Genomic DNA, 27,827 nt, shown 5'->3' on the forward strand with positions numbered 1-27,827 from the left:
CTTGGGCGGCTATTGCGGGAGTTCTCACACCTTCACCGGGGTTTTATTCATAAGGATCCATTATCCATTTCTTATCCATTTACTCAGCCCTATGCTAATTTTGTTGAGTGACAGCTGTGGCGAGACGTTCAAGCGTCTACTACCAGACAATCGGATTTCAGCATTGCCTACATGACTCAGCCACCGGTTTGTCGGTATGTGCGTGTGGGGAGTGGCGATGACTGCTGTCAACGGCAGGAGATGCTATCCTGAAATTTCTCTGAGTGGCAGCTAGCTGCGTGCATCTGATGCTGCTGTCATGCTGACATCCAGGTAAAAGAGAAAAGGTACAATTGATACTTATGGAATAATGACCTTAAATTATGTCCCATAATGGCATCAGTGAAAGTTGCTTTTAACAACAATTATATAGCCCATTTGTCGTCGCAAGATTTGCTTGCTTCAAGAAATCGTTGGTTTTCCCATTGCATGACCATATTCCCCTTTATTATCGGCAACAAAAGCTTACGAGATGCGTGTTCTAAACAAAATATGTAGTGCTGGTTTACTGAATAATAAATTAAAAACCAGATTATTAGGCATCGTCTTCAAGTGGGGGCACATTCTTTCATACTTTCATAAACCTCAGGTGACTGCGTCGAAATAGTTCTTTCCCAGGCGGCACCAAGTAAATATCTGTCGCAAGGAATATCATCTGCATTGTTTCCCAAAACGCTTTCGGTTGGGGCTTGAAATTTAGAGGCTGCTCGTCTTCGCCCAATTGAAAGAGTTGCAACTGGAACAGTGTATAGAGCGCCACGCGCCTCACCGCTGTTATTCCTTTAACTTCTATTATTCATCTCCTTTTAGTTGTTATTTTCTTGTTAATTCGAGTAACAGCGTAAAGAAAAGGATTTTTTAGCTGCGGAACCTCTTAGCAGATAAACTGCAGCCGGCGGAAATAAAAAGATCTGGAAAGGAAGGAAAGAAAGGGGAATGTAAAAAGCGTAGCAAAATATAAAAAGGCTATAAATAATTCGCATCACTCGCATCAGCTAACCAGCTTAGACACTTTGCGGCTATTCAAGACAATTTGTGTGCAAAAAGACTGCGCAACGCATGAGATTTCCACCTAAAATGCCCTGCGCCCCTGCTGCTATCACCGCATCTCCACATACCAGAGAGGAGGAGCGGCGCTGCGCGCTTTAATTCGAGGCTATTCTCCTCCTCGCCGCGAAAACGGTCTATAAGAGAGAACCAAGGAACTCCTACACATGCCAGATGGATTTGTGTTGAAAGCGCCCAGCACCAATATCAGAATAGCAGGGCTAGCGCACAATTCCCGTTTTGCTAAACAATGACGGGAAGGATATCCAGTTAGACCTATGATAGCCAGCGAAATAGCGTACCTCAATTATTTTCTGGTCAGGTCATTATCACTTGAACAATTGATTACACAGCTACGTATGTGAGAGTAAGAAGCAAATAGCACCGTTAACTGCACAATTATATCTTGGTGCTATCGTACCAACACAACACGGATGGATAGTTTTCTTTTTTACTGTTGCCTAGGCCTTGCTGTTGAAAGGCACAGTGAAAATAGATTTAGGCAGATATCATCAGCCTGGCTATACCCACTGCAGGGCGAAGGCCTCTCCCTCATTCCTCCAATTAACCTGGTCCTGTGCTAGCTGCATCCACTTGACCCCTGCGAACTTCTTAACCTCATCCGTCCACCTAACTTTCTGCCGCCCGTGCTACGCTTTCCTTCCCATGGAATTCAGTTGTTACCCTAAACGACCATCTGTTATCCTCTCTTCGCACTACGTGTCCTGCCCATGCCCATTTCTTCTTTTTGCTTTCCACTAGAATGTCTGTGACGAGTTATTTCTCGGACTCACTCTGCATGTTTCCTATCTCATAACGTTACCCCTATCATTTGGTCATTCCACAGCTCTCGGCGTTCTCCTCAACTTAGGTAGAGCCCTTTTCATTAGCCTCCATGTTTCAGCCCCATAGGTGAGTACAGGTAAGATGCAACTGTTGTATACTTTTTGCTTGAGCGATACCGGTAAGCTGCTAGTAATAATCTGTGAGAGCTTGCTGAATGCGCTCCATCCCAATCTTATTCTCCTTGTTATTTCCCTTTCATGGTCCGGGTCTACGGTTACTACCTGTCCTAAGTAGACATATTCGCCTACTACTTCCAGTGCTTTACTACCTAACATAAACTGCTGTTCCTTCCCGAGGCTGTTGAACATTACCTTAGTCTTCTGCATATTGATTTTTCAAGCCTACCTTTCTACTTTTCCTGTCTAGGTCATCAATCATTATTTGCAGTTCATCCCCCCCCCCCCCCCCCCCCGAGTTACTTAGCAAGGCAATGTTATCAGCAAATCGCAAATTACCGACGTATTCTCCATCTACCCTTATTCATAACTGCTCCCATTCCAAGTCTCTGAATACTTCCTCTAAGCAAGCTGTGAATAGTACTGGGGAGATTGTGTCTCCTTGCCTAACACCTTTATGGGAATTTTGTTACTTTCTTTATACAGAACTATGGCTGCTGCGCAGCCACTATAAAGATATTCCAGCACTTTCACGTATGGCTCATCTACAGCCTGATTTCACAATGCCTGCATGACCACCGAGGTTTCTACTCAGTCAAATGCTTTTTCGTAATCAATGAATGCTATGTATACGGGTTGGTTTTATTTCCAGCATTTTTCTATCACCTAGTTGATGGTATGGATATGATCGATAGTAGAGTACCCTTTCCGAAAACCTGCTTGATCTTTTGTTTGATTGCAGTCTAAGGTTTTCCTGATTCTATTAGCGATTACCTTTCAGTTCAGTTCAGTCGTGTCAGACTCTTCGTGACCCTATGGACCATATCACGCCATGCTTTCCGGTCTCTCACTATCTTCTTAACATTACATAACTTCATCTGCAGCGCCTCAAGGAGTGATTACCTTAGTAAATACCTTATACCTAACAGAAAGTAAGCTGATTGGTCTGTAATTTTTCAGGTCCTTAGCGTCCCCTTCCTTATGAATTGATAATGTTTGCATTCTTCCATGGTTCCGGTACCGTCAATGACACCAGGCACTGTATCACCTCCGTCCTTCAACAAATCTATACTTACCTGATCCTCTCCAGCTGCTTTCCCCCTTTTCATAGTTTCTAATGCTTTCTTAACCTCGTCCTTTGTCAATGGCAGAACGTCTGACTGCCTTTCCCTACTGCCACTCTTGTTCCGACTACTTTGGCTGCTGTAGAGAACCGTACAGAACTCCTCGGCTACTTTGACTACCTTGTCCATATTCGTGATTACGTTGCCCGCCTTGTCCCTATGCAGATATGAAGGTACGTAAATGTTGCGGCTTCCAATAATGAGATGGAAAGCTAATTTTATGCCATATTAGCCTTACTAACGGCCAAAGCTTGGCAGGCTATGGCATACGAGCCATAACAATCTAGTTTCTGCTCCTCATCTGTGTCAAGACATCAGTGGCAGAGAAAAAGGGCTGTCCAATCAGCAGAAACCCTTCGTCCATTTGAATCTGATAAACTATGACACTGCGATCCATGGACATTGCAACCCTGTAAATTATGAGGTACGCGTTTGAATTCGCAGGGTGCCATAGGAGCTGTCACCGCAAAATCTTTTCTCAACAGCATGATATGAGCACAAAAATTAGAAACACAATAGTTAGGCTTAGCCTTCTCCCGTTCATTACTCCAACCTATTTACTTTAACCAGTACCTTCAGTGAACTCGCTGCAAGCCAAAAAGAGGATACTGGACTCTAATGCCATGCAGGCAGTTGCTACATGACAGCATAAAGAAGACTGAAAACCCTCCTATTGAAAGCAAGCTCCTTTCTCCTTCATTTGCAAGCTCCTCGCACTGAGCAGCACCAACGCAGCTTGCCCGAGAAGTCCCTAGAAGTGTATGTGCACGCCACATTAAATATATCAACCGAGAGTTGAGGAATCGGCTAGGGCACCAATAATCGCAGACAAGTGCCGTTTTGGAGCACCCTGACGTAAACCTGAGCACCCAGTGTTGCCAAACATGCACAGTGATATCTTAGTTCACAGATGCCATTACGTTGGCTCCTACTGGCATGAGAGAGCCACTGCAGCCAATAATCAATGGTTTGGTCTCGCATCTTCAAAACTGATTCAACACGGCCAAATAGCTACACTGCCAGTATAAGATCAAGCCCCTATTAATTTGATAGCATTAGAAGCAGAAAAAAATGCAATGTCTGGCTTCACTCGGCTCTCACTGGCTGAGCGGTGTGCAACATCATCCAACAATGGCATGGGATGCGTGGCGTCGTGAAGCCATATGACCAAGTTAGCAGGTGTGCAGGTCACATGACACTGTTGAGCTAGCTGCACTGACTGAGGGTATGCAGCGAGCAATGATGATAAAAAAAAAGTAGGCTAAGTCGACTTAAGACTTCAGTACTATCACATCCTCAACAAGCATGATCTACTTAAATGTCACAGATTTTTTTTGTCGCTGAAAAGTGAGTCAGCTACCACTCTTAAAATAAACAGAAAAGCAATAAACGGCAGGTGTGGAATGGTACAAGGTAAGGTATGTGGTACTTAGCATACCAAAGCATATGTAATACTACCTAACATGGGTTACGAAGGGCACTGTAAAGAAGGATTCTGGATAAATTTAGGCTACCTATGGTTCTTTAACACACACTGTCTTTGCACAACATATGGGTGTCTTTTCTACTTTTCATCTCTTGAAATGTGAAAACTATGGCCAGCATTCAATCCTTGGTCTTCGGCTCACCATCTGAACCCCACAGCCAGCAAGCCACTGTGACAAGTGGTAAACTGCAAAACTTGCACGAAAAAAAAAAAAAAAAAAAAAGTCCTTTATGTCAAAGCAGCAAACACAGAACAGAGAGACAAAAATGGAGAAAGCTCAACAAATGTACAGATCCTAGAACAGCACGGAGCACCCACTTTTGAGTTAACAAGTTGGGCCGAACCCGCACTTGCAAGGACACACCACCTCCTGCTTCACTTTGGGTCAAAGGTTGCTCACAGGAGGCGCCTTGGAGAGTGCAGTTCTTTTGGAAAAAGTTCACACGTGTCACTGGCACTGCTTTAGCCGGCCAGTGTGTGGCTCAGCTAGGTGGTGGCGGCGGCGTCCCATCGTCCAGATGCTGCATGCTCAGCTGTGACTCGGCAATGTCGTGCAGGGCTTTTTGGATCTGCTCGAGCAGTGCCTCCCCCTGTTGCACCACCTCCTCCAGCCGCCGGGCTGCCTCCTGGTTCTCCACCTCCAGCCGCCGAAGGTTGGCCGCCTGCACCCGTCACCACCCACCATAACCACACAGAGACCATACCAGCAGCAGCAAAAGGAGGCTTTAAGCGACCAATAAGCAATGCGCCATAAAGCTCAAATAGAGACAAAATTCGATACTGCATGCACACAGCACAATCTAATTCAGGATACTGTCACTGGTATAGTATGGTATGGTACTCTGAGTGGGGTTAAATTTCCCTAGACTACATGTGGTCTATGAAGGAAGCCACACTGGAAGATTCCGGATCATTTTCAACTGTTGTATCCAGAATCTGACTGCATCTTGCACCCACCCGTATCCTGAAATAAATAAAATAACTATATACCTGAGGTTCTGTATTGTGCACTGGCATTAAACAGCACACGGTTGTCTCTTACTTTTTTTTCCTTTTGAAATACAGCTGCCACGCTTGGAATTTGATGCTGTAACCTTGGGCGCAGCCAATGAATACTGCACTGACTGAGCCACTGCAGAAGTAGTCGATTAGTACTTAATAAAAAACTATATCAGTTTGAATTCCGCAACTGACACACGTTACATACTTTTACCATTAGTGAAAAGACATCTCACTACTGAAGGTCAATGCAAACCTAGAGAAAATATTGCCCTTCAAGGTGCACGGTGCGTTCTTTTCAATCTTGGACAAGGTGCTGAGGATACCCAGTGAGTGGTCTGTCACAATTCATGCCAACCAACGCTGAAATGCGAGCAGCAGCAAACACATTTTACAAATTAATTTTCTTCACTGACGCTGTTTACCAAATTATTTACTGCGTTCTTCATTCTGATTTCACAAAATATGGCCGGCCATCAATCCCGATTTTGTCACATTTTCGCAAAGTAGGTCGCAAAAAAATGTTAAAAAGAAATTCCCAGATGTATCCTTGCACATATCAGTGAGAAGAAAGAAAGAATGCAGTTAGGCCACACTAAGCACACACTGTCAAACTGAATAAAAATTTAGGCTAATGAACTGGACTGACGGGAAGGAAATGGCGGAAGCATTTTTTTCTGGTGCTCACCAATCGATTCCAACTCCGATTCCATAGTGTTTTAGCCACCAAACTATTTCAGCTCTGATTCTGCACTTGTCCCATTTCTATTTGTAAACATTTCTTTTATTCATCATCATCATCATCATCAGCCTGACTATACCCACTGCAGGGCGAAGGCCTCTTCCATATTTCTCCACTTAAACCGGTTCTGTGCTATCTGCATCCACTTGACCCCTGCGAACTTCTTAATCTCGTCCGCCCACTTAACTTTCTGCCGCCCCCTGCTACGCTTTCCTTCCCTTGGAATCCAGTTTGTTACTTTAAGCGACCATCGGTTATCCTCCCTTCGCTCTACATGTCCTGCCCATGTCCATTTCTTCTTAATTTCCACTAGAATGTCGGTAACTTGAGTTATTTCTCTGACCCACTCTGCACGCTTCCTATCTCTTAATATTACCCCTACCATTTTTCGTTCCATAGCCCTCTGGGTTGTCCTCAACTTAAGTAGAACTCTCTTGGTTAGCCTCCACGTTTCAGCGCCATAGGTGAGTACAGGTAAGATGCAACTGTTATATACTTTCCTCTTTAGCGATACCGGTAAGCTGCTAGTCATAATCTGCGAGTGCTTGCCAAATGTGCTCCATCCCAATCTTATTCTTCTTGTTATTTCCTTTTCATGGTCCGCATCTGCGGTTACTACCTGTCCTAAGTGGACATATTTGCCTTCACTACCTAATGTAAACTGCTGTTCCTTCCCGAGGTTGTTGAACATTACCTTAGTCTTCTGCATATTGATTTTCAAGCCTACCGTTCTACTTTTCCTGTCTAGGTCATCAACCATTATTTTCAGTTCATCCCCCGAGTTGCTTAGCAAGGCAATGTCATCAGCAAATCGCAGATTACTGAGGTATTCTCTATCTACCCTTATCCCTAACTGCTCCCGTTCTAAGTCTCTAAGCAAGCTCTTTTATTCACTCTGCCAATAATCCTCTGTCATTTTCATCGTTGGCTGAGTCATTATCAGCCCGGCATCTCTCGTCTCTCCTCCCCTACAAAGCAGAGAGGTGCGTTTCCTACTCACCCCCTAAGATCCACAGGAGGTTGAAAGGAAAATATCCCCTAAAACCGCCTCCCTCCTACCATGGTGTTCGTCTTCATGGCACAACTAATGACATCGCATTAAAAATGGCACAACTAATAATTAAAAAAAAAAGTGTTTGCATCTTCTGGATGGATGATAGTGGCTCTGCCCTTTGAATCGGGCGGCAGCTTGCGCCGCCTAGCCAAAAAATTAAAAGAAATATATTTATCTCTTCCCCATTTTTAGCTTCTAATTCGCCCGTATCTGCCCCCTCCCTTTTTTTTCCTCTCTTTATTCTCTTGACTTTTTCCACCAATCCCCTAATCTCTCTTTTGTTATCAGAACGCGTTCCTCATCCATTCGTCCATCTTCCCCAGCAAATCCCAGCGCTCTCTCCAGATCTGCTGCTTTTTCCGCGGGAAGGGCAGGATGAAGTTTTTGGCACCTTAGAACAACATGTTCCGTTGTTTCCTCCTCAGTTCTGCACGCCGCGCATAATATATCTACTTCCTGAAATTTTTTCCTGTACGTTTTTGTTCTGAGGGCCCCTGTCCTAGCCTCAAACAGCAATGAGCTCCCTCGTGAGTTGTCGAATAAACTTTCTTTCTTTATATCCTGTTTTCGAGTTCTATACATACCCAATGCTGATTTTCCTTGCATTCTTTCCTCCCACATTTTCCTTTCTGCCTCCTTTACCTGCTTTTCAATGCTGCTGTTTTGCTGCGGTGTATCTCCAAACTCTAGGTACTTAAATCTGAGCTTTCGGGTTCTGTTAGTCCATTTCGTATTCAGGCTTTTCATGAAGAGGTGCTTGTACATTTTTCGTGCCCACCTTGATTCCTCCATTTCGGTTAGTCTCTGATCATATTTTAGTTTGCTAATTGCCTCTCTAACCTCAAATGATGCCCAGCCCATATCTCCCTGGACTCCTTCATTAGGTGTGTTGCCATGTGCTCCCAATGCCAATCTACCTACCTTTCTCTGTCTGATTTCAAGGCCTGACTGTACTTCTGATTTCATGCACAGGACTGCATTTCCAAAAGTGAGTCCTGGTACCATAACACCCTTCCATACCCCTCTAACAACCTCATACCCGTTATAATTCCAGAGGGCCCTGTGTTTCATAATATCCGAACTCCTTTTCCCTTTGTCTATCATAATTCCTTCATGCTTTTCTAGGTAATTTTTTCCTTCGTTGATCCATATGCCCAGGTATTTATAGCTCTCCACATGTTCAACCTTGGTGCCTTGTATTTCCAGCACGTCCCCCCTTTCATCATTAAATACCATTATTCCTGATTTTTCACTGCTAAATTGCAGTCCCAGCTTTTCGCCCTCTTCTCCACAGATCTTAAGCAGCTCCTGCAACCCATCCCTCTTATCTGCCAGCAGTACAATGTCATCCGCGTACATCAATCCTGGTAGAACTTGTGTTACTTTCTGTCCTCCCTGCATATAGCTTGCATCGAATCCCTTATTACTTTCCTCCAGGCGCCTTTCCATTTGGCTCATGTATATCATGAAAAGCAGCGGTGACAGTGGGCACCCTTGCCTAAGCCCCCTTTTTATTTTTGCTGGTTTTGTTGTTTCCGTCCCCCATACTATCACTGCCTCATTATCTGCATACACTTCTTGTATGAACTGAACCAGGTTTTTATTCAGGCCATATTCCTTCAACTGGTCCCACAGTTTTTTCTGATCTACACTGTCGTATGCCCCTTTAATATCTAAAAACGCTATCCATAATGGTCTCTGACTTGCAGCTGCTGTTTCTATACACTGGGTAACCACAAATAAATTATCCTCTAGTCTTCTGTCCTTGCGGAAACCATTTTGTAGTTCTCCGAGGATATTCCCTTCTTCTGCCCATTCCTCCATCATTACTTTTACTAACTGCATTGCTACCCTGTATATAACTGATGTAACTGTGATTGGCCGATAGGACTTTATGTTATCTCTGCTTCCCTTGCCTTTGTATATTAATCTCATCCTGCTTAATTTCCAATCTTTTGGTACTTGACCGCCCTTTATTGTTTGTTCAATCAACTGTCGCAATTTTACTTTGCTTTTTTGTCCTAATCTGGTAATCAATCCCATGGGTATGCTATCTGGTCCTGTCGCTGTTCCCAAGGGGACCTTCCGTTCTATTCTTTCCCATTGTCTTGCTGTCATCTCCTTGTATTCTTGCTTCTCGTCCCTGTGGTCATCATTATTCTCCATTTCTTCTGCGGCATTCACTTCCAGACTGGCAAAGGCTGTTTCTATTGTGCGCCTAACATATTCCTGTGCTTCCTCTCCCTCCACTCTTTTTCCTTCCTGTGTGGTCAGTGAGTGTTGGACCCCTTCCGTCTTTTTTGCTTGTAGCCTTATGTGGTTCCAAAACCTCTTTGCAGCATTTTTATCTTTTTTACTTATGTCCATCATCCACTGGACCCCAGCTTTTCCTATTTTGATTTGGATTAAGGTTGACGCCTCCCTTTTTCTCTCAAGGTACTCCTCCCATTTGGATTCTACTTCCCTTGGTGTGGCTCCCCTCTTCTTTGCTAATCTGTGCTCTCTGGATGCCTCTTGACGCCTCGTTATGGCTGCTTTAACCTCAGCATCCCACCAGCTTTTTGGTTTATATTTTCTCTTTCCTCTTCTAATCTTGCCCTTTTTTAGCTCTCTTTTAAATACTTCTACTAGGTCATCGTATGTCCATTCTCTATTTGGTTGTTGGTTTACTATGTCTTCAATGCGCTTTGACCCTTTTTCCAACTGCATATCATTGAGTTTCTGGTTGCATTCACATACCTGCATTTTTGTTGCGGCCGCTGTCCCGCCAAATTGGAGTTTAATTCTTTTGTGATCGCTTCCTAAGCTCTTCGCCCCTTCTTCATCAATTTCCATACCTACTAACCTGTCATACAGCTTGTGGGACATCAGACAATAGTCGATTGTGGAATGAGAGTTATTTCTTTCCCATGTTATTTTTCCCTCACACTTTATTTCTGAATTAACTATTGTGAGATCCTGGGTTTCACAAAATGTTCCTAACATTTTGCCTGTCGTATCGGTAGCTCCATCAAAAAATTCCATATGGGCATTCATATCCCCTAAGATTATCACTTCCTTATTCTGGCCAAATTCCTCTATGTCTTTAGCTAAACATCTGAAATGTTCTGAATTTTCCTCATTCGAGTCATTTCCTGTTTTTAGGTAAACAAACCCTAGTATTGTATCTAGGTTTCCCACTCTACCCTGGAGCCATATATGTTCTCTGCAGCTTTCTGTTATCCTTTTCCAATCTTGGCCTTTGATTAGCGCCCCCAGGCCACCTCCTTTTCGGTCTTTCCCTTTTCTATTGCACCCCAGCCATGAGTATCCTTCAATGTGTGGAGGTTCTTCACTGTCTCTAAGGTGGGTTTCTGCTACACCATATACTACAAAATTTCCAGTTTGCAGCTGCTCCTGAATTTCATCCCATTTAATTCTACTTCTACCCCCTTGCATATTAATGAAGGCCAAATTTACGGGTTGTTTCTTTTTCCTCCTCCGTGCCTTCGTCCTGCCCTTCCTCCCTCCATCTTTGTCTCCTACTTCTCGGTATGCAGGGGCTTCAAGTGAGAAGCAGGTGATGTCAATTCTGCTACAATGTCAGTGCAGACTATGCTTCTGCTCTGGGATAGTCCATATGGTTGGAATGGTTGCACTACTGCGCGCCACTCCTTGCCATCGACAGCCTATATTTAGGCCAGAAACCTACGCGTTAACAGCTGGTGCTGTAATGCTTGCCAAGGCTGTCATGGCTACGAAGAGACAGTGACTGAAGCACGCAACCAGGTAAAGGAACACGTAACCATGAATCGCTTTAAGCATATTTGATTCCACAAAAAACTGGGGTCCTCTGCTTCAAGGAGTAGCTCGCCCTCGGAGCAACTTCACTTGCTTGGTCTGGGCCTGTATTCTTGAAGTATATGTGATGCAGATTTGTCCATATGTATGCGACATACACTGTGCACATGTCTTGAAGCACACTAGCAGCATAGAAACTCCTCCGACGCTTAAATTAAACGCAGCCAGCTATTACTGCTTTTAAATGCTTGAATATAAATTGTAAGTATTTATACAGCACAAGTTTCCTAATATAACCATGTGCACTGCGCTTTATTATGCAATGACAAATGCAGTTTTAGCCAATATTATGCAACAAGAACGACATGCTGGTTGTCATTGTGCAGTTGTCATCTCTGTCTTTGACACTCCAACCAAGAGACGCGGACCGATGTGAATATGCGCTTCCTTCGTCCGCGTCTATGTATTTGCGCTAAGTTCTTCATAACACAGAACACGAACTAGCCTCTGACTCTTGACAAGAGAAATTTCCTAAAGCTCCTGCCAGAGAGGAAAAGATGCTGTGAGGTGATAAACTGGAAGCTGCTGTATGCTGCATGGAGACAGCTAGTAAGGTCGTCAGTGCCGTGAACAGTGTGCAGTAATTTGCTCGGACCAGAGAATGAAGAATGTGAGCACTCAAGCAAGCTAAGATGAGCGTTTATTTGCCCTGCAAAGAAACCCTACCAAAGGCAAAATAACCTACTGATTCATGAGCAAATAAATTTGAACTTCGCTCAAAAGATTTTCACATTTCTTGGTCCTTGCAATGTTACTGCAGCCCACTTTAACTCTGCAATCAGAAATGACAAAGCGAATGATACAAGGACAAAATAAAAACTTGGCTTCTTTGACTGTACACCCATGTGCACAACACAAGAGAGGCTCATTTAGGCTGGCCTGAAGCCTGTTCCTGCTTGTGCTGCAGCACAGGGCGAAAAGTAGGCAACTACAAAGTGTGCTCAGGCAATCGGCAAACATGTGCAAACTGGGTAATAAGTGCAGTTAGCATTCACCCGAAGGCAGCTCCACACCTAGAAACAAAAAGCTGTTTGCTTGAATCCCGTTCCATCTTGATTAGCCTGATCCATTGAAATAACACTGCTTTAGCTTCGGTTTATGCATCTGACCTCATCATGCCAACTGTTAGCCATCCTATACTCGAGGAAACATTTTTTGGCTGCGACGAGAAAGGTAAAAGAGCAGGGCATCTGAGTAACTCCAGAAATAGTTTGGCCATAGGGCAGTAACGAAGTGCCTTTCTAATCACGCAATTTCTTCCCTCTATCAATAGTGTAACTGGCCCCATGGTATGGAAACTGTGTTTAACTGGATGCATCCAATTTGTTGCAATAAAAAAAAGAAATTCACTCTAATGTTGAAAATGTGCAGCATATTAGAAATATGACCAAAATAATGAGTGTCACCAGTACACTACATTCTATTAGAAAACACATAACTGTATCTTTTCCTGAATCAGTTCAGTTCAGTCGTGTCCGACTCTTTGTGACCCTATGGACCATATCACGCCAAGCTTTCCGGTCTCTCACTATCTTCCTAACATCACATAAAATCATCTGCAGCGCCTCAAGGATGCCATCTAACCATCGCGTTCGCTGCCTACCTCTTCTCCAGTGACCCTCAACCTTTCCCAACATCAAATCGTTCTCCAGCGACTCCTCTCTTCTCATCAGATGACCAAAGTAGCTGGGCTTTAACTTTAGAATTTGACCCTCCAATGAGCAGTCAGGGTTTATGGTCGACAATATCGACTGATTTGATTTGATCTTCTGACAGTCCAAGGAACTCTCAAGAGTCTCCACCAGCACCATAATTCAAACGCGTCAATTCTGCGGCGGTCAACCTTCTTCACAGTCCAACTCTCGCATCCATACATCACAACTGGAAAGACCATAGCACGAGATATACGGATCTTGGTTGGCAGTGTAATGTCTCTGCTCTTTATTAGGCGGTCAAGGCTAGCCATGGCTCTCTTTCCCAGAAGCAGGCGTCACCTAATTTCATGGCTGCAGTCTCCTTCCAGGGTAATCATGGAGCCCAAGAAGAGAAAATCTGTCACAGCTTCCACTTCTTGTCCCTTGATGCTCCAGGACTTGAAAGGGCAAGACGTCATAATCTTTGTCTTTTTAATGTTCAGTTTAAGCCCAAACTTCTCTCTCTCTTCTTGTATGCGCATTAGAAGTCTATTTAGTTCCACTTCACTTTCTGCCATTAAAGTGGTATCATCCGCATATCTAAGGTTGTTGATACGTTTTCCAGCAATCTTCACTCCAGCTGAAGACTCGTCCAGACCGGCCTTCCTCATGATGCACTCTGCATATAGGTTAAATAGGCAGGGTGACAGTATGCAGCCTTGCCTCACTCCTTTCTCGATCGGAAACAAATCAGTAAGACCATGCCCAGTTCTGACTGCGACCTCTTGCCCTTCATACAGGTTCCTGAGAAGACAGATGAGGTGAATTGGAACTCCCAACTCTTGAAGAGCTTGCCGCAATCATCTGTGACCTACGCAGTCAAACGCTTTCGCATAATCAATAAAGCAGAAGTAGATGTGTTTCTGGAACTCTCTTGCTTTTTCCATCATCCAGCGAAGGTTGGCAATCTGGTCTCTAGTTTCTCTGCCCTTGCGAAACCCAGCTTGCACGTCCGGAAGCTCCCGATCCACATACTGCTGCAGCCTACCATGGAGGATTTTCAACATCACCTTGCTAGCATGCTAAATAAGCACGATCGTGCGGTAGTTGGAACAATCTTTGGTACTGCCTTTCTTTGGAATGAGGATGTAAACTGACCTCCTCCAATCCTGTGGCCACTGCAGGGTTGTCGAAATTTTCTGACATAATGTATACAGAACGTTAACAGCGTCGTCATGGTTGAGGTTTTGAAGCAACTCAGCTGGAATGCCATCAGTTCCACTAGCTTTGTTCTTAGCAAGGTTGGCTAAGACACATTCAACTTCACTCTTCAGGATGCCCGGCTCGAGATCAGTAATCACAACCGTCTTATGTTGGGTTTACACATCCGGGTCCTTCTTGTACAGTTTTTCTGTGTATTCCTGCCACCTCTTCTTTATCTCTGAGGCTTCAGTGAGGTCCCTGCCTCGTTTGTCCTTTATCATGCCCAGCTTAGCACAGAATCTTCCTTTGATGTCTTTGATTGTCTTATACAGTGCTCTTGTGTTCCTCAATTGGCTGTTGTCCTCAACTGCTTGGCACAGTATGTTCAGGAAGGCATTCTTATCTCTTCTTGCAATTTCTGAAAATCCGCATTGAGAACCTTGTATCTTTCTCTTTCCTAGATAACTTTTGCCATCCTCCTTTCCTCAGCTATTTGCAAAGCCTCTTCAGATAACCAGTTTGCTTTCTTGCATTTCTGGTTATCTGAAGAGGCTTTGCAAATAGCTGAGGAAAGGAGGATGGCAAAAGTTATAGGGGAAAGAGAAAGATACATTCTCAATGTGGATTTCCTGAATACATAGCACAAATTAGGACAAGGACAACAGAGACGTAAATAGAATGGCGCTATCTACTTCTGTCTTGTCTACTTCTGTGTTGTCCTTGTCTTAATTTGCGCTACGTATTCAAGAAATTGTTACCAACTAGCCCAAACCAAGTGCCTGTTACATAACTGTAGCCAGGGCAATATACCACTGTGGAGAACAAAGGGCATTTTGGCTTTGTGGCCTTGGCGCCAGTGCCAAAAATGTTGGGATGCAGTATAGTCAGCATATGTGATACAATATCCACCGCAACAAGGCAGTGGTACAGTGTTTGAAACCTAGACAAGAATTAATTTTTCAACACCACAGGCTCAGGCTGAAGGCTCACCTGAAGGCTCAGTGTCCATAGCTGAGCACTTCATTCACCAGCTTAAACTGCAGCGCAGCACTTTGTGCAGTCTCAAGAAAATTTTACGAGGGCACCTTTTTATGGAAATGCATGCGAAATCAAGTTATTATTGAAATTAAAATCAAACTCCATCAGCGCAAAAAAAAAAAAAAAAGCGCAGACCTCTCGGTGATTTTCAGCATACCTAGTTATTATTCCGCATCTGATAGTTTTTTTTTTGTTGTTGTTGTTTTTTTTTTATCGCAGCACTGGTGCAATGCATGCGGCTCCAGTGACTCACATTTGGGAACTACGAATCGAACAAGGCCTCACTCAATGTAGTTCAGTACTGTGAAACGGACTCACGTCAACAACTTCACCCAGTGAAAAGCAACGGAGAACATTTAAACCGCACACAGAAATGCAACATGCTGTCATCGGAACATGAAAAAACAGCTACAGTACCTGAAGCTCCGGCGAGGCTTCTTCACTTGGAAGGGAGTCAATCAAGACGTCAATATCCTTCGCCGTCCGAGCTATGAGCGATGCGAAGAGCTGCGGGTAATCTAAAGCGGGAAACGCATGTAAGCGAAAAAGTGAGCGAAGCGACAAGGCGGCGCGGCGTAAGCGATCATGGTTCGCTCCGTCGCCTACTGGGGAAGACGCATGCACGCGACAGCGCGAACCGAGCGAAACGACGACAACGCTGGCATTTGGCTGGCTTAGTGGCTTAGTACACCGCAAAACTATTGCCAAATCTAACAAGAGTCATAACTATTGCAAGAATTGGCGTTATTTTTCGACAACATGGCAAAGTAAAATGTATTTACAGCAAACCGTATCGAATGTGTGTGAACTTGCACTGTAATCGGCACGAATATATCACGTGACCCCTTTTTTCTACTGTTTCGGTTGCGATTAGACGTTCTTTGAATCCTTGGCTATCCACCATTGTTCGTACAAAGCGAAATGTTTACGCGGTAATGCACAATCACAATGCAACACGACAAAATAAAGAAAGCATGTGAAATATGAGCGGCAGTGACGTACGGTTACTTCCGGGCGAACGAGCGAAATTTTCTATTTCGGCAGATCCGAGCGACGAGCCAAGCGACACATGCATTTCTGTTCGCGCGAAGGCTTCGCGCGACGCGTGCCGCCGTCGCGTTCGCGTTCGCGTGAGTTTTCGCGTGCATGCGATTCAGCCTTAAAAGGAAGAACAAGAGATACCGACAAAGGCACTTGGGAAAGGTTATTCTATATAAGACACTTGACCGCGACAATATCACTCGAGGAGTGTTCTGTTCCAAACACTGCATACTTGATCGACGAAAAATGACGGACGCTGCGGCGAACGCTTTCAAGCACAGAGCGAGCGAGTTGTGTACGCCTCACCTTCTTGCGGTTGTTGTCCTGGTTTAGACACAGTCTTCTCGAACTCCGGGAAGCTGCTCGGCGCTGCGTACTGCTGCAAGATGCCAATACTATTACAGAAGTTGTCCGCTTGCTGCAACCAAAGAAAACAAATCACTGGTCAAAATAAACACGAAACTGTTGCCGAAGACATTTCCCGGCGCAACACGCGTGTGTGGTTTATAATCGCATTTAGACGATTGATCACAGAAACTGTTCAGTTTTGAATGATTGCTTTACGACGTATATTTCGACTGCATCAAGCATAAAATTGACGCGTAAAAGTAAGAAAAGCACAGTCGGTCGACTAACCGCATTGACGGCATCCTGAAGTTGCGTCAGCCGGTCCGCCATGATGTAAATAAACGTACAATGTTGCTAGGGAAACAAGCCAGATGTGCTACTTTTGGCCAATGCTGGAGCATAATACATCAGCTTTACATTTGTTACATGTTTGTTATTCTAGTTCACTATACTTTTGTTCTTAGCTTTCGTATCGTTGCAATTCAGTATTGCCTAAGTCAGTCAGCTGAAGCATAGTGCGGATCTTTTCTATGACACTGATGACAACGCCGAAATCATCGTCCGTTTCAGGCATATGCTCGTGGGGAGGACAGTGTGATATATTCTGCTCAAGTCGGCAGGAATGAGACGTAGAAATAAAGCTTGGATCCGCTTTCCTTACCTCAATGCCCTGAATAGTCCAAGAGTCTGACTCAGGATCCAAAGGTACTGGGTTCGAATCCCAAGTCCAATGTGCCATGGACCTTGAATGTGCTGCGCAATTTGATAGCGCCTGCAAATTCGGCCATAACGTGGTACCGTGGCGTCACAAAATCCGCCCACCAACGAATGCCCGACCAGACACATAGTTCAATAAACCAAATGTCGAGAAGCAATAATTTTTACCTAGGATATGCATAGAGCTAATAAGGATATACTCGCGATGCCATGGACGTAGCCGCCGACTTGTGTGCTAATGGGATATATGTTTTCTCATTAAGTTCTGCCAGAGGCAGACTAAACAAAAGATGATTGAGCAGTTTGGTGCTATAACCGTAAATTATCGTGGCAATTACCACTGGTTTTGCATGGTTTGGCATTCCATGGTTTTGCTTGATTTCAACTGGTTTAACTCGGGCGACATACCATATCGTGTATGTTGCAAAACCTTGCTGGTGCGAGACGCATAAACCCTGCTTTTAACCAAGCTGTACAAACATGCCACCCATATAGCCACCTGCATGACCCAAGAATAGCTTGTCTGATTCGGGTTTCCGATGGCCCCGCTAGTGGGTCCAATTCCCATCTCACAAAATAAATAAGTTAGCAGCTCCTGCCAATTTGATCAAAGCATGTGGTCTCGTGATATTGCACAAGGCAAAAAGTCAGTGCTGGCTATGTCACCTGCCAGAGGCATGCTTGCTAGCATGACCGGCCACACACACATAGACGACAGCTTTTCGGCAGTGCGGAAGCTTTAGTAGTAGCATGACATGACATTGCTGTTAGTATGCTACTCTCACGCTAAAACAGCTGGTCCAACACTGGCAACAGGTCCAGGGCCAGCATTAGGGACTCATAATGGCCTAATGTTGGCCAAATCTCAACAATAGACTCCAGCCAGAACTATTCTACTCGATCAACCATGTGCCGCAGACGTGCCGGCCACCTGCCCGCATTAGCATACGGTCGGCCTCTCGCCTTTCAAGCTTTTCTGCTGATGCAACATGCTACATCAGCTGATTGCTGCCTGGTGGTAGCTCAAAGCCAGAGCATTTAATTGTATTACGAAGGCATCCATGCCACTAGCATTTATGCTATTTTGATATGATGGATTATGAACACATAAAAGGGAAACACATGTAAATGCTTCAAGAAAAGCAATAGCTCTTCTAGTGCCATGAATGAAAAGCGAAGCAGCTGGTATTTGGCTGAAAAAAGGAATATGGCGGTGCAAAAAATTTTGCAATTAATATTATTAAACGTGAACATAAATGATATCAGAACAGGGGGTGATAAGTTTATTTACACAGGGGGAAGTGCTGCCAAATGTGGAAGACGGGCTTGAGGCTTGGTTTCTCCTTTGGTAGCTTGAGGATTACTTGATCACTGCAACCGATCAAAGCATCATCTTGATCAGCTGTGTGAAGACACAGCTTTTGATACCACATTCCATTGTGACCCTCCCTGGTGGCGAAGTGCTCGGGCGCCGCTCAACTGTTGATCATAGGATGCAGGTTAGATAGCAATCACAGCAGCCACTTCTCAATGGAATCGAAAAGAATGGTGCCTGTGTATACATGTCATATCGGAGCACTTAAACCCAGATGGTTAGAACTTCTGGAGGAAGCCCATCTCCTGTGCAATGTCAGTGCATGTTAAAGATCGAGCCACAGGTGGTTTGAACTTTTGGAGCCGTTTACAATGACGTCCTTCATAGACCGAGTCACTTTGGGATGTATATAAACCAAAGTGCTTTGATGACAATTTTACATAATATGCAATTAGAGAAATAAGATTCCTGATCATAAGTATGTTCATATTTGCTAACAGAACACAAATCCTGCAAACACAAAAGAGCCAAGGATGGGGACAAGAAAGAACATGAACAAGATTGCACTTGTCCGTGCTTTTCTTGTCCCAGTCTTCAGCACTTTTGAGCTCACTATGTTTCACCAGTTACTAGCCCAAATCCACACCTTACAAATTTTGCCCCACTTTAAAAAATATGACAAAGCACACTTTCATGATTTGACTACTGCAGCATTTACCTGAATCATCTTAGCATAAATTTATGTGCCTTAATTATTTCCTGATTAAAATAATTAAGCAGTTAGTTTGTTAACCAGTCCAAATAAATTTCACTGCGAAAGTTGCTGAGCATGTTGAGAAATGCCTACTTAACTGTGTCCTTATCGTGGCTACATTTCTTCAGAATAAATTTAGCAAGATTTAAAAATTGCTGCATGACAATGTGCTGGCATGTTGTATAAGCTCCCTGAAATAAGACCCGATATAAAACGTGTTAGCTTGAGGCCAAATTGAATAATCAGTCCTTCAGCCACAAATATGGTTTCACAAAAAGTGCAGACGCCACTTTGTTTTGCTGGAATCATGATGTTGCAACAGGAACACACCCACCACATGCTTGTTTCGTAGCATAGCCGAGGCAATTTATTGCCGTCCAATGCGGCCGTGCATGACTGCGGCATAGTGATTCTGGCAAACCCAAATGCCTGAACTTGTCGCAAAAACATGAAACATGATCACAGCAGGTGGCCTACTTACCGATTGCAGCTTTGTGGAACTGTTTCTTAGTTGTGATGCATTTGAGGGACTAACATTCTGACATGGCAGTTCAAGTGAAAATCTTAAATTCTTCAAAATTTAATTTCAGTAGGGGTTGCAAACATTTGAAATTTCGAATATGAATTGAATATATTTGTTATTTGATTCATATTTGAAAAATTGGTATTCAAAATTTTCGAATATTCTAAAATTTCAGTTTTCCCATACTGTGCACTTCACCACAGCGCTTGACTCTGCAGCCTGAGCAGTGAAGCCTAAAAACGTGACGGAGCCGTCTTGTAAAGCGGGCCTTCTCGACAGTGTGCAAAGTGAAGCATTTGACGAAAACAAGGAAAAACATCGTTCTTACTTAAGTTTTATCTCAAATGCTGACATTCATAATACAGGTATTCATCCGATAAAATTACTACGACCATGTATTCGTCATGATTCATTCTGAAATTCATCATGAAGTTCAGTTCAGTTCAGTTCAGTCGTTCAGTCGTGTCAGACTCTTCGTGACCCTATGGACCATGTCACGCCACACTTTCCGGTCTCTCACGATCTTCCTAACATCACATAACTTCATCTGCAGTGCCTCGAGGATGCCATCTAACCATTGCGCTCGCTGCCTACCCCTTCTCCGGCGACCCTCAACCTTTCCCAACATCAAATCTTTCTCTAGCGACTCCTCTCTTCTCATCAGATGACCAAAGTAGCTGGGCTTTAACTTATGAATTTGACCCTCCAATGAGCAGTCAGGGTTTATGGTCGACAATATTGACTGATTTGATTTGATCTTCTGGCAGTCCAAGGAACACACAAGAGTCTCCGTCAGCACCGCAATTCAAACGCGTCAATTCTTGGGCGGTCAGCCTTCTTCACAGTCCAACTCTCGCATCCATACATCACAACTGGAAAGACCATACCACGAGTTATACGGATCTTGGTTGGCAGACTAATGTTTCTGCTCTTTACTAGGCGGTCAAGGCTAACCACTGCTCTCTTTCCCAGAAGCAGGTGTCTCCTACTTTCATGGCTGCAGTCTTCTTCCGAGGTAATCTTGGAGCCCAAGAAGAGAAAATCTGTCACAGATTCCACTTCTTGTCCCTTGATGCTCCAGGACTTGATAGGGCAAGACGCCATGATCTTCGTCTTTTTAAAGTTCAGTTTAAGCCCAAACTTCTCACTCTCTTCTTGTACGCGCATCAGAAGTCTCTTGAGTTCCACTTCACTTTCTGCTATTAAAGTGGTATCATCCGCATATCTAAGGTTGTTGATACGTTTTCCAGCAATCTTCACTCCAGCTGAAGACTCGTCCAGACCGGCCTTCCTCATGATGCACTCTGCATATAGGTTAAATAGGCAGGGCGACAGTATGCAGCCTTGCCTCACTCCTTTCTCAATCGGAAACCAATCAGTAAGACCATGCCCAGTTCTGACTGTGGCCTCTTGCCCTTCATACAGGTTCCTGAGCAGACAGATGAGGTGAATTGGAACTCCCATCTCTTGGAGAGCTTGCCACAATCTGCTGTGATCTACGCAGTCAAATGCTTTCGAATAATCAATAAAGCAGAAGTAGATGGGTTTCTGGAACTCTCTTGCTTTTTCCATGATCCAGCGAAGGTTGGCAATTTGGTCTCTAGTTCCTCTGCCCTTGCGAAACCCAGCTTGCACGTCCGGAAGCTCCCGATCCACATACTGCTGCAGCCTACCTTGGAGGATTTTCAACATCACCTTGCTAGCATGCGAAATAAACGCGATCGTGCGGTAGTTGGAACAATCTTTGGCACTGCCTTTCTTTGGAATGGGGATGTAAACTGACCTCCTCCAATCCTGTGGCCACTGCAGGGTTGTCCAAATATTCTGACATAATGAAGTTACTGTGATTTATAAATCAGAAAAAATTACTGGCCGCGCATGCGCAGAGTGGCCTTGTGAAAAAGACGGATTTGAGCCGTACGAAGGCCGTTTTTTGGCAGAGAGGAACTAGGGACAAGGAGATCATGAAAAAAAGATAGCTTGTGTGAGGCCACCCCAAACCACCCAAGACTGCGGTAGTCTGAGTCACGGTGGCTTATACGCAGACTGGTGATGAATCCTGTGCATCTGTAAGAAGCAATAGCAGATGCCAAGTGTGCACAGTGGCTGTCAAGCCAAAGAAATAGATTTTCAAGAATAAGAAGGCACTGTTGTATTTTCTTATTGTGTGGTGGACAGTGGGCACCTCAATTGTGGCATGATAGCTAGGAAGGGAAGGAGAGATTGAAAGAGGAAAATTAGTGAGAGGCATCATATAGAACTGCTCCAGAGTAATTTCAATCAGCGGGAGCTCTTTAACATGCACTGACATCGCACACCGGATGAGCATCTTTTGCTTTTCACCACCAACGAAATACACATTCCGTGGCCAGCACGAAGCCCAGGTCCTCTTGCTCAGCTTTGCCCAAAAACACATAAAAACAGCAGCTTCTGCCATGGCAACAATCAGACATGCCCGTTGCAGTGCCAGTGCGATTATTAGTATGTCTAAATCTGCAAACAGCATTCATAGAAGTTCCAAAATACACATACATAAAATGGTGCCAAATGAGGATTCACTACAATTACTCTCTCACATGCAGATCGAAAAGTAATTTTAAGCTGACAAAAACTGCAGACAGCTGCTCAAGTCTGAAATGATAGATGCAATCATTCAAGGTGACCACATCACTTTAATTAAAGCTTACTGAAAGGTTTATGAAAGTCACTGATAAATATGGGCACAAAATTTTGAGTTATACATTCCTATTTATTTTTGTCTTCACTTTAATGATGCAGGCACTGCTATAAATGGCTCACCGCATGGAATCCATCTTTGCCTGCCAAATAATATATTATGATTCAGTTTCTGCTAGAAGGCATGGCTTTCAACAGGAGAATGATAACTATGCCATATTGAAGGACCTGAGTTCACATTTGGCATATGAAATCTACAACGTAATCACTGCTTTGCAATTATGATTCATTCTGACTCTTATGCCAGCTTGCCACAAAAGCCAGCAGGGCAGAAAACAAATACACAGCTGCTGTGTTAGTATGCCTCACGTGATCTCAACATTGTCTCATCTGACATGTAGCAGTGCACTGCTCTGCTGTTGAAACAAAAGCAACATGAGAGAAAAATTATGTGTTATCTACCAGATTTGGGCTCAGTTCAACTCCCCCACAATTCCTCAGCAAAGGAGCATTGTAGTCACAAAACCAAGCTGGTACTCTGGGACATACAGGGGGAACCTAGACATTGTACGCTTGTGGGAATGACCTGCAGGAAGACAGGCAAAAAAGAAACCAGCATGAAGCATACAGTCAAAACAATATAATATACTATACATAAAGTTGTTTTACGCAACAATGGATTGAAAAGAAATGAAAGAAAGCACACAGCACAAAAAATTTCACAGAAAAATGTCTTGTTACAAACTTTTGAGAGATACTGCTTTCACTACTTGCCGAACCAGTTACAAGTTTACAGAGCTAACGAATATTTCAGTGTTTCTCGATGCAGTAGGCCAAGTAAAAGGATGGGTCACCTACTAGTCAAGAACAAGTTTGGTCAAAGCAATACAGGCACACTGTGAATGCGCTTTGCCAAACTATTACTAAGCAGGCTTGCATTTGACAGACATAAGAATAATAGCTTCAACAGCCTTTCGTAAAATTAAATGCGTGAGCAAAGATGAGGTAGTAACATGCATATCATCATAAGGGTAGGGAGGAAGGTGGGAGTGAAGGTGGAAAGAGAGAAAGAGGAGCCCTAGTGTGGGGCCACGGAGTAATTTCAACCACCCGGGGATCTTTAAAGTGCATTGAAATGCATTGCAAAGCACACAGACGCATTTCCATTTTGCCCCCATCGAAATGTGTTAGCTCAATGTCATACTGATGCCAGGTGACACTTGCTTTATAGCTAACCTTGAGTCTGGGCAGCAGCTAGTAATTAGAGTATCCAGCCTGCACAGTCTTTTCAGCCAGCTAACATTTCCCTGATCCAGCTTACACTGAAATCACCAGGCATACCTCGAGTCTCCCAATATACTTGAAAGGCCCTTTTCATGCCATAAATCATTCTGGGTCCACAGTGTACAGCCTTGAAGTATTACCTGCACATCAGGCCATCTCTCTGCACAGCACATCTCCCAGTAACTTGCACTTAACTTCAAACACCTAACTTGCACCCTGTTCCTCGAGCTTTACCCACCACTTCACCGTACTGCCCCTTTCTACTTCTGCCCCATCCCCCGAGTGGCAAGACACAAAAAAGCCAGCGCATATCTTGGTTTATGCTTGAAGAGTGGAACTTCTCTTGCCATCAACAACTAGCTTTTCGATGCTTAGTTTGACGCATTTTCATCCCCTTTATTGGTCTTTGCATATTTCCAAAGCCATTTCCGAATCGCTCTGGTTTCAGGTGAGTAACCTTAGTTGCCACGTTTCATTAAACTTCCTAGCAGTGGAACAATGTATTTTTCTTTGTAGAAGGCAAAATCAAAAGTAATCGGCCTTTCATATTTTTTCATGATAGCAACCTATCTAATCATGTGTGCTCTTTCTACTGACCACGATTCTAAGCTTAAGTTTTCTTTACAAATGTTAATAAACATTTTTTTATAAACAGACAGCAGGACACTCAACAGTCTACAAACCAGAACTGGCTAACTACGACTAACCCACATGTCGGCAAGCGTGTCTACTTGAAATTCCAAGTAGCCAGTGTGTCATCCAATTAAATAAGAGTGGTCAAGGCCCAGCAGTTTTCATCGGCTGATGTTGATTGGATGAATGTCTGTGAAGACAGCTTCATTCAGCAATGGTATGTCATTGATAGTGGTCAAAGGAATCGTTCCTCTGGCTGCCAGTGCCAATCACAATGCTTTTGGTGAAGGCAGATGTACGATGCCTGACACTGCTGGTCTTCCTCCATCAACACGAGACTCTAATGACACTGCAAAGTTGCCATTAACCTGCAGCAACAGTGTGAGCATCATTTTGTCAGCCAGGCCAGCTTCCAACACTTTTGCCCTGCTTATGCATGTGAATTGTTCAACATGTATGTATGTATGCAGTGGGAAAGCCTTAAAAAGATACTCTAATCCTAAAGTTTATGCTATTTTCACAATCTCAAATGATCTCCCTTGTCTATATTGTAGCAGATGTATGTGCAGATGGTCAGATCTGAAATCATTTGTACCTTATCATTCGATGCCTCAAATGTGCTTTCAGACACCTATTCTGATGCCTAAAACATACTTTTTAAGAGCCTAGCAATCCGGCCTGCACTAATATTAAATTCACTTAGCTTACCTTGGTGTAAATGGGGGTTAGGAATAGCCATCATTGTTAAAGGACTACAGACAAGTTAATTTTGCGTTTCGAGCTTTCTGCTTTAATTGGAGCCTAGTGTCCAGAACGGTGTAAATGCGATATGACAAGCTTGAGAACAACGTAATTAATTTCAAGGTCGTTTATTGCGGCCAGTTTCGGTTTCGATCGCTGTGGTCACATAGACATACAATTTAGTGACGCAAGGGTTGCGCTTTTCATCTGCTCAGAGAAGCATATGCGTGCTGGTAGCAATGTCTTCGTCATCATCATCCGAGAGCGATGGGGAAGGTCTTGCTGCCCGCAATTATGGCGACGTAATGAACCCAGCAAACCACTTCACCTTTGATCCTCTGGCAAGCAGCAGTTCTGGCAGCAAAGAATCGGTCAGCAGCAATGCAAGCATGGATGACTAATAGGTTGGTAATGTCAACTGGTAAGCAACCCCTCCCAACCACAACCGTTTGAATATATACATATTAGTTAAGGCCAGAGAAGTAATAATGGCAACAAAAGCTGCTTTGTCTTCCAAATGTGTCAACACCACCACATTGTGTGCAGCAGGATGAGGGGGGACGGTTATGCTGTGGGCACTGCTACCGCTTCTGAGAGAAAGTCACAGAACTGAGAGTGAGTCGAGGCTAAACTGGCTTCTAGATATGCGCGCTTGATAATCCAGCGCACCATAGCCTGCAGAGGACTGTGGAAGAGGCGAGGCTTCTGTGCTGGTATGCATGCCGCTAGAGAGGATTCAACTCTTCTCAGTGCAGTGCTGCTCCCTCAACAGACACCTGAGATGCTTTGCATTGCAGCCCCATCCAGCAGAGTTGCCAGAGTTGAGGTTTCACCGATGCTGGCATATTAACAAACATTGTAAACGCTCTCTCTCCCTCTCTCACACGCTCCATTTCTGCATGCACTCCTCTCGCATTTCTTTTGCATTTAGGGACTAAAACTGGCTCTGAATTGTGTTCTCTTAACCCTGTCAAACTGTGTGTGCGTGTGTGTGCGCGTGCATGCGTGCGCGCATTGGCTTTGTGGACTCCCATTTCAGGAACACTGCATCACAACAATAAGGACAGGTTTAGAATCTAAAACGAAAGGAGAATGTGTTTGCACATTAGTGGTGGGCATTGTAATATTTGCGGCAATATGCACTTAGCATGCCTATGCAGACATTTTTGCACAAAACCGCATTCCGTGCATGTAATTTTGCTATATGTAGTTGCCAAACATTAATATATGCAAAGGACAGTGAGGGAAATGCAAGCAAATTGGGCTGGCTGAACCAAGTTCGCAAGTGACCCTCCCAGCATAGGGAAGTGACAAGTGCACATGACAAGTGATAACGTGCACACCTCCAGTGTAGTTTCAATAGGGTGACGACAGGTATTGCAGAACTTAAACAGTTCCGACAGGCATCCTTCATACACCACAAGCTTCCTGCTTGGAAGAGGTTCCTGATCCGACCTGTAAACAAACGTTTCTCTGTGAGATGCATGTGTGAAAGCCTTCACATTTTGCTACTTCCAAGTCCATCCTTCAGACACACTTAATGCAAGAATTCATGATAAATTAAGCAAACATGTTTTTGTTGCAAAGAAGGCCAACAGGCCAGTGCTTGTATATGACTAATAATTTATGCAGTCTTTTTTTCCCAAACTTAATAGGCATAATGTGTGCGCACACAAATGGAAGTGGCATGAAAAGGCTTCATTTACTGAAAGCACTGAAGATAGCAGGAAGAACAAGCTGGGACACCAATGCATAATAAAACAGCAAACTGACAAACCAAAGTTGCTGACTCACCTAGTAGAAGGCTAATCAGAAAAACAAATATGCTAACTGCTGAAATACGATTGTGTGCAGGATGTGGTGCAAGCACAGGTAACCCATCTCTTATATTAAGCCTTAGTATATCAAACTGACCTCTGCTAGCCGAACAAGTGCAAAGCTTTGCAGTAGTGCTGCTAGCTTGAAGAACAAATCATAAGCACTTACACTCCTGTTGTGTCCGGTGTAGGCAAATATGTCTCGTCATGAGGGTCATCCTCACAATCGAGTGACGGCTCTGGCTCCGAAGGTATGGGTGATAAACACCGCTGGTTTATGCTCTTGAACACCACCATGCAAGTCAGCAGCATGGCACTCTGTAAAGTATAGTTATAATGTAAGCACCTGTTTAATCACGATGTCCCCCCTTAGCTGACTCAGCTGGCTGTGAATAAGCCTGCAGCTCAGCAGATGTTCCATACTAGGGCACACTGAATGCACCTTCATGTTGGCAAGATGAAAAAAAAAAAAATTGCTTGATGTGAGCAGGTGTAAATGATCCAATTTCATTTTTTATACTTCAAATACATTATTGCAAGTCACATATTGCAGACTACATGGGTGTGCGTAGAGTTCTTCATTGGGGGAGCCAGGTTGCACCACAGCGCCCTCCCCCCTTTCAACATTTAATTTGATGTAATGGAATAGCAGCACATTCAAAATATTTTGCGCTTAAGAAACAAAACAAGCATTGCCATAGATGCAGAATCGAAACGGTTCCTCAACTAAGACTCTGGCTTTTCAGAGGAAAAGATGGATTGTTATGCAACAGCATGACACCTTGGCTGCCAGTATAACAAAAAAATGTA

The 27,827-nt window shown here is 43.9% G+C and overlaps 2 protein-coding genes across 4 annotated transcripts; both read right to left on the reverse strand.

The window, feature by feature from the left end:
* Positions 1-83: 83 nt before the first annotated feature.
* Positions 84-16,979, reverse strand: MED21 (mediator complex subunit 21). 2 transcript variants are annotated; one of them, XM_084597686.1, is made up of 4 exons: positions 16,846-16,979; positions 16,516-16,627; positions 15,586-15,686; positions 84-5,320 (listed from the first exon to the last, which is right to left on the reverse strand). In XM_084597686.1, the coding sequence occupies exons 1-4, from the start codon at positions 16,885-16,887 to the stop codon at positions 5,141-5,143; spliced, it is 435 nt and encodes a 144-aa protein (XP_084453812.1). In that variant the 5' UTR covers positions 16,888-16,979; the 3' UTR covers positions 84-5,140. The 2 variants fall into 2 exon arrangements, with proteins under 2 accessions (XP_084453812.1, XP_084453813.1); XM_084597687.1 differs by having other exon boundaries at positions 16,516-16,588; positions 16,846-16,902.
* A 1,466-nt stretch (positions 16,980-18,445) lies between these two features.
* On the reverse strand, positions 18,446-27,321 carry LOC146195128 (uncharacterized). 2 transcript variants are annotated; one of them, XM_084597688.1, is made up of 4 exons: positions 27,187-27,321; positions 26,544-26,655; positions 23,005-23,128; positions 18,446-18,753 (listed from the first exon to the last, which is right to left on the reverse strand). In XM_084597688.1, exons 1-3 carry the CDS (start codon positions 27,312-27,314, stop codon positions 23,060-23,062), a joined length of 309 nt encoding a protein of 102 aa, XP_084453814.1. In that variant the 5' UTR covers positions 27,315-27,321; the 3' UTR covers positions 18,446-18,753; positions 23,005-23,059. The 2 variants fall into 2 exon arrangements, with proteins under 2 accessions (XP_084453814.1, XP_084453815.1); XM_084597689.1 differs by having other exon boundaries at positions 18,450-18,645.
* Positions 27,322-27,827: the final 506 nt, after the last annotated feature.

Source organism: Amblyomma maculatum, chromosome 3, assembly GCF_055883805.1.
Source record: "Amblyomma maculatum isolate TAMU_Amacu chromosome 3, ASM5588380v1, whole genome shotgun sequence".
NCBI lineage: Eukaryota > Metazoa > Arthropoda > Arachnida > Ixodida > Ixodidae > Amblyomma > Amblyomma maculatum.

What these genes read in the sequence shown, in the direction of transcription:
- MED21 (XM_084597686.1), bottom strand. Translation starts at nt 16,887, where the DNA reads ATGGCGGACCGGCTGACGCAACTTCAGGATGCCGTCAATGCG. An exon ending in TTCAGGATGCCGTCAATGCG is followed by an intron (nt 16,628 to 16,845) that starts GTTAGTCGACCG and finishes CTTTGGTTGCAG; the next exon opens with CAAGCGGACAACTTCTGTAA. An exon ending in AAGCCTCGCCGGAGCTTCAG is followed by an intron (nt 5,321 to 15,585) that starts GTACTGTAGCTG and finishes TGACGGGTGCAG; the next exon opens with GCGGCCAACCTTCGGCGGCT.
- LOC146195128 (XM_084597688.1), bottom strand. Translation starts at nt 27,314, where the DNA reads ATGGTGGTGTTCAAGAGCATAAACCAGCGGTGTTTATCACCCATACCT. An exon ending in ACACCGGACACAACAGGAGT is followed by an intron (nt 26,656 to 27,186) that starts GTAAGTGCTTAT and finishes GTTTGTTTACAG; the next exon opens with GTCGGATCAGGAACCTCTTC. An exon ending in CTATTGAAACTACACTGGAG is followed by an intron (nt 23,129 to 26,543) that starts GTGTGCACGTTA and finishes GTCTTCCTGCAG; the next exon opens with GTCATTCCCACAAGCGTACA.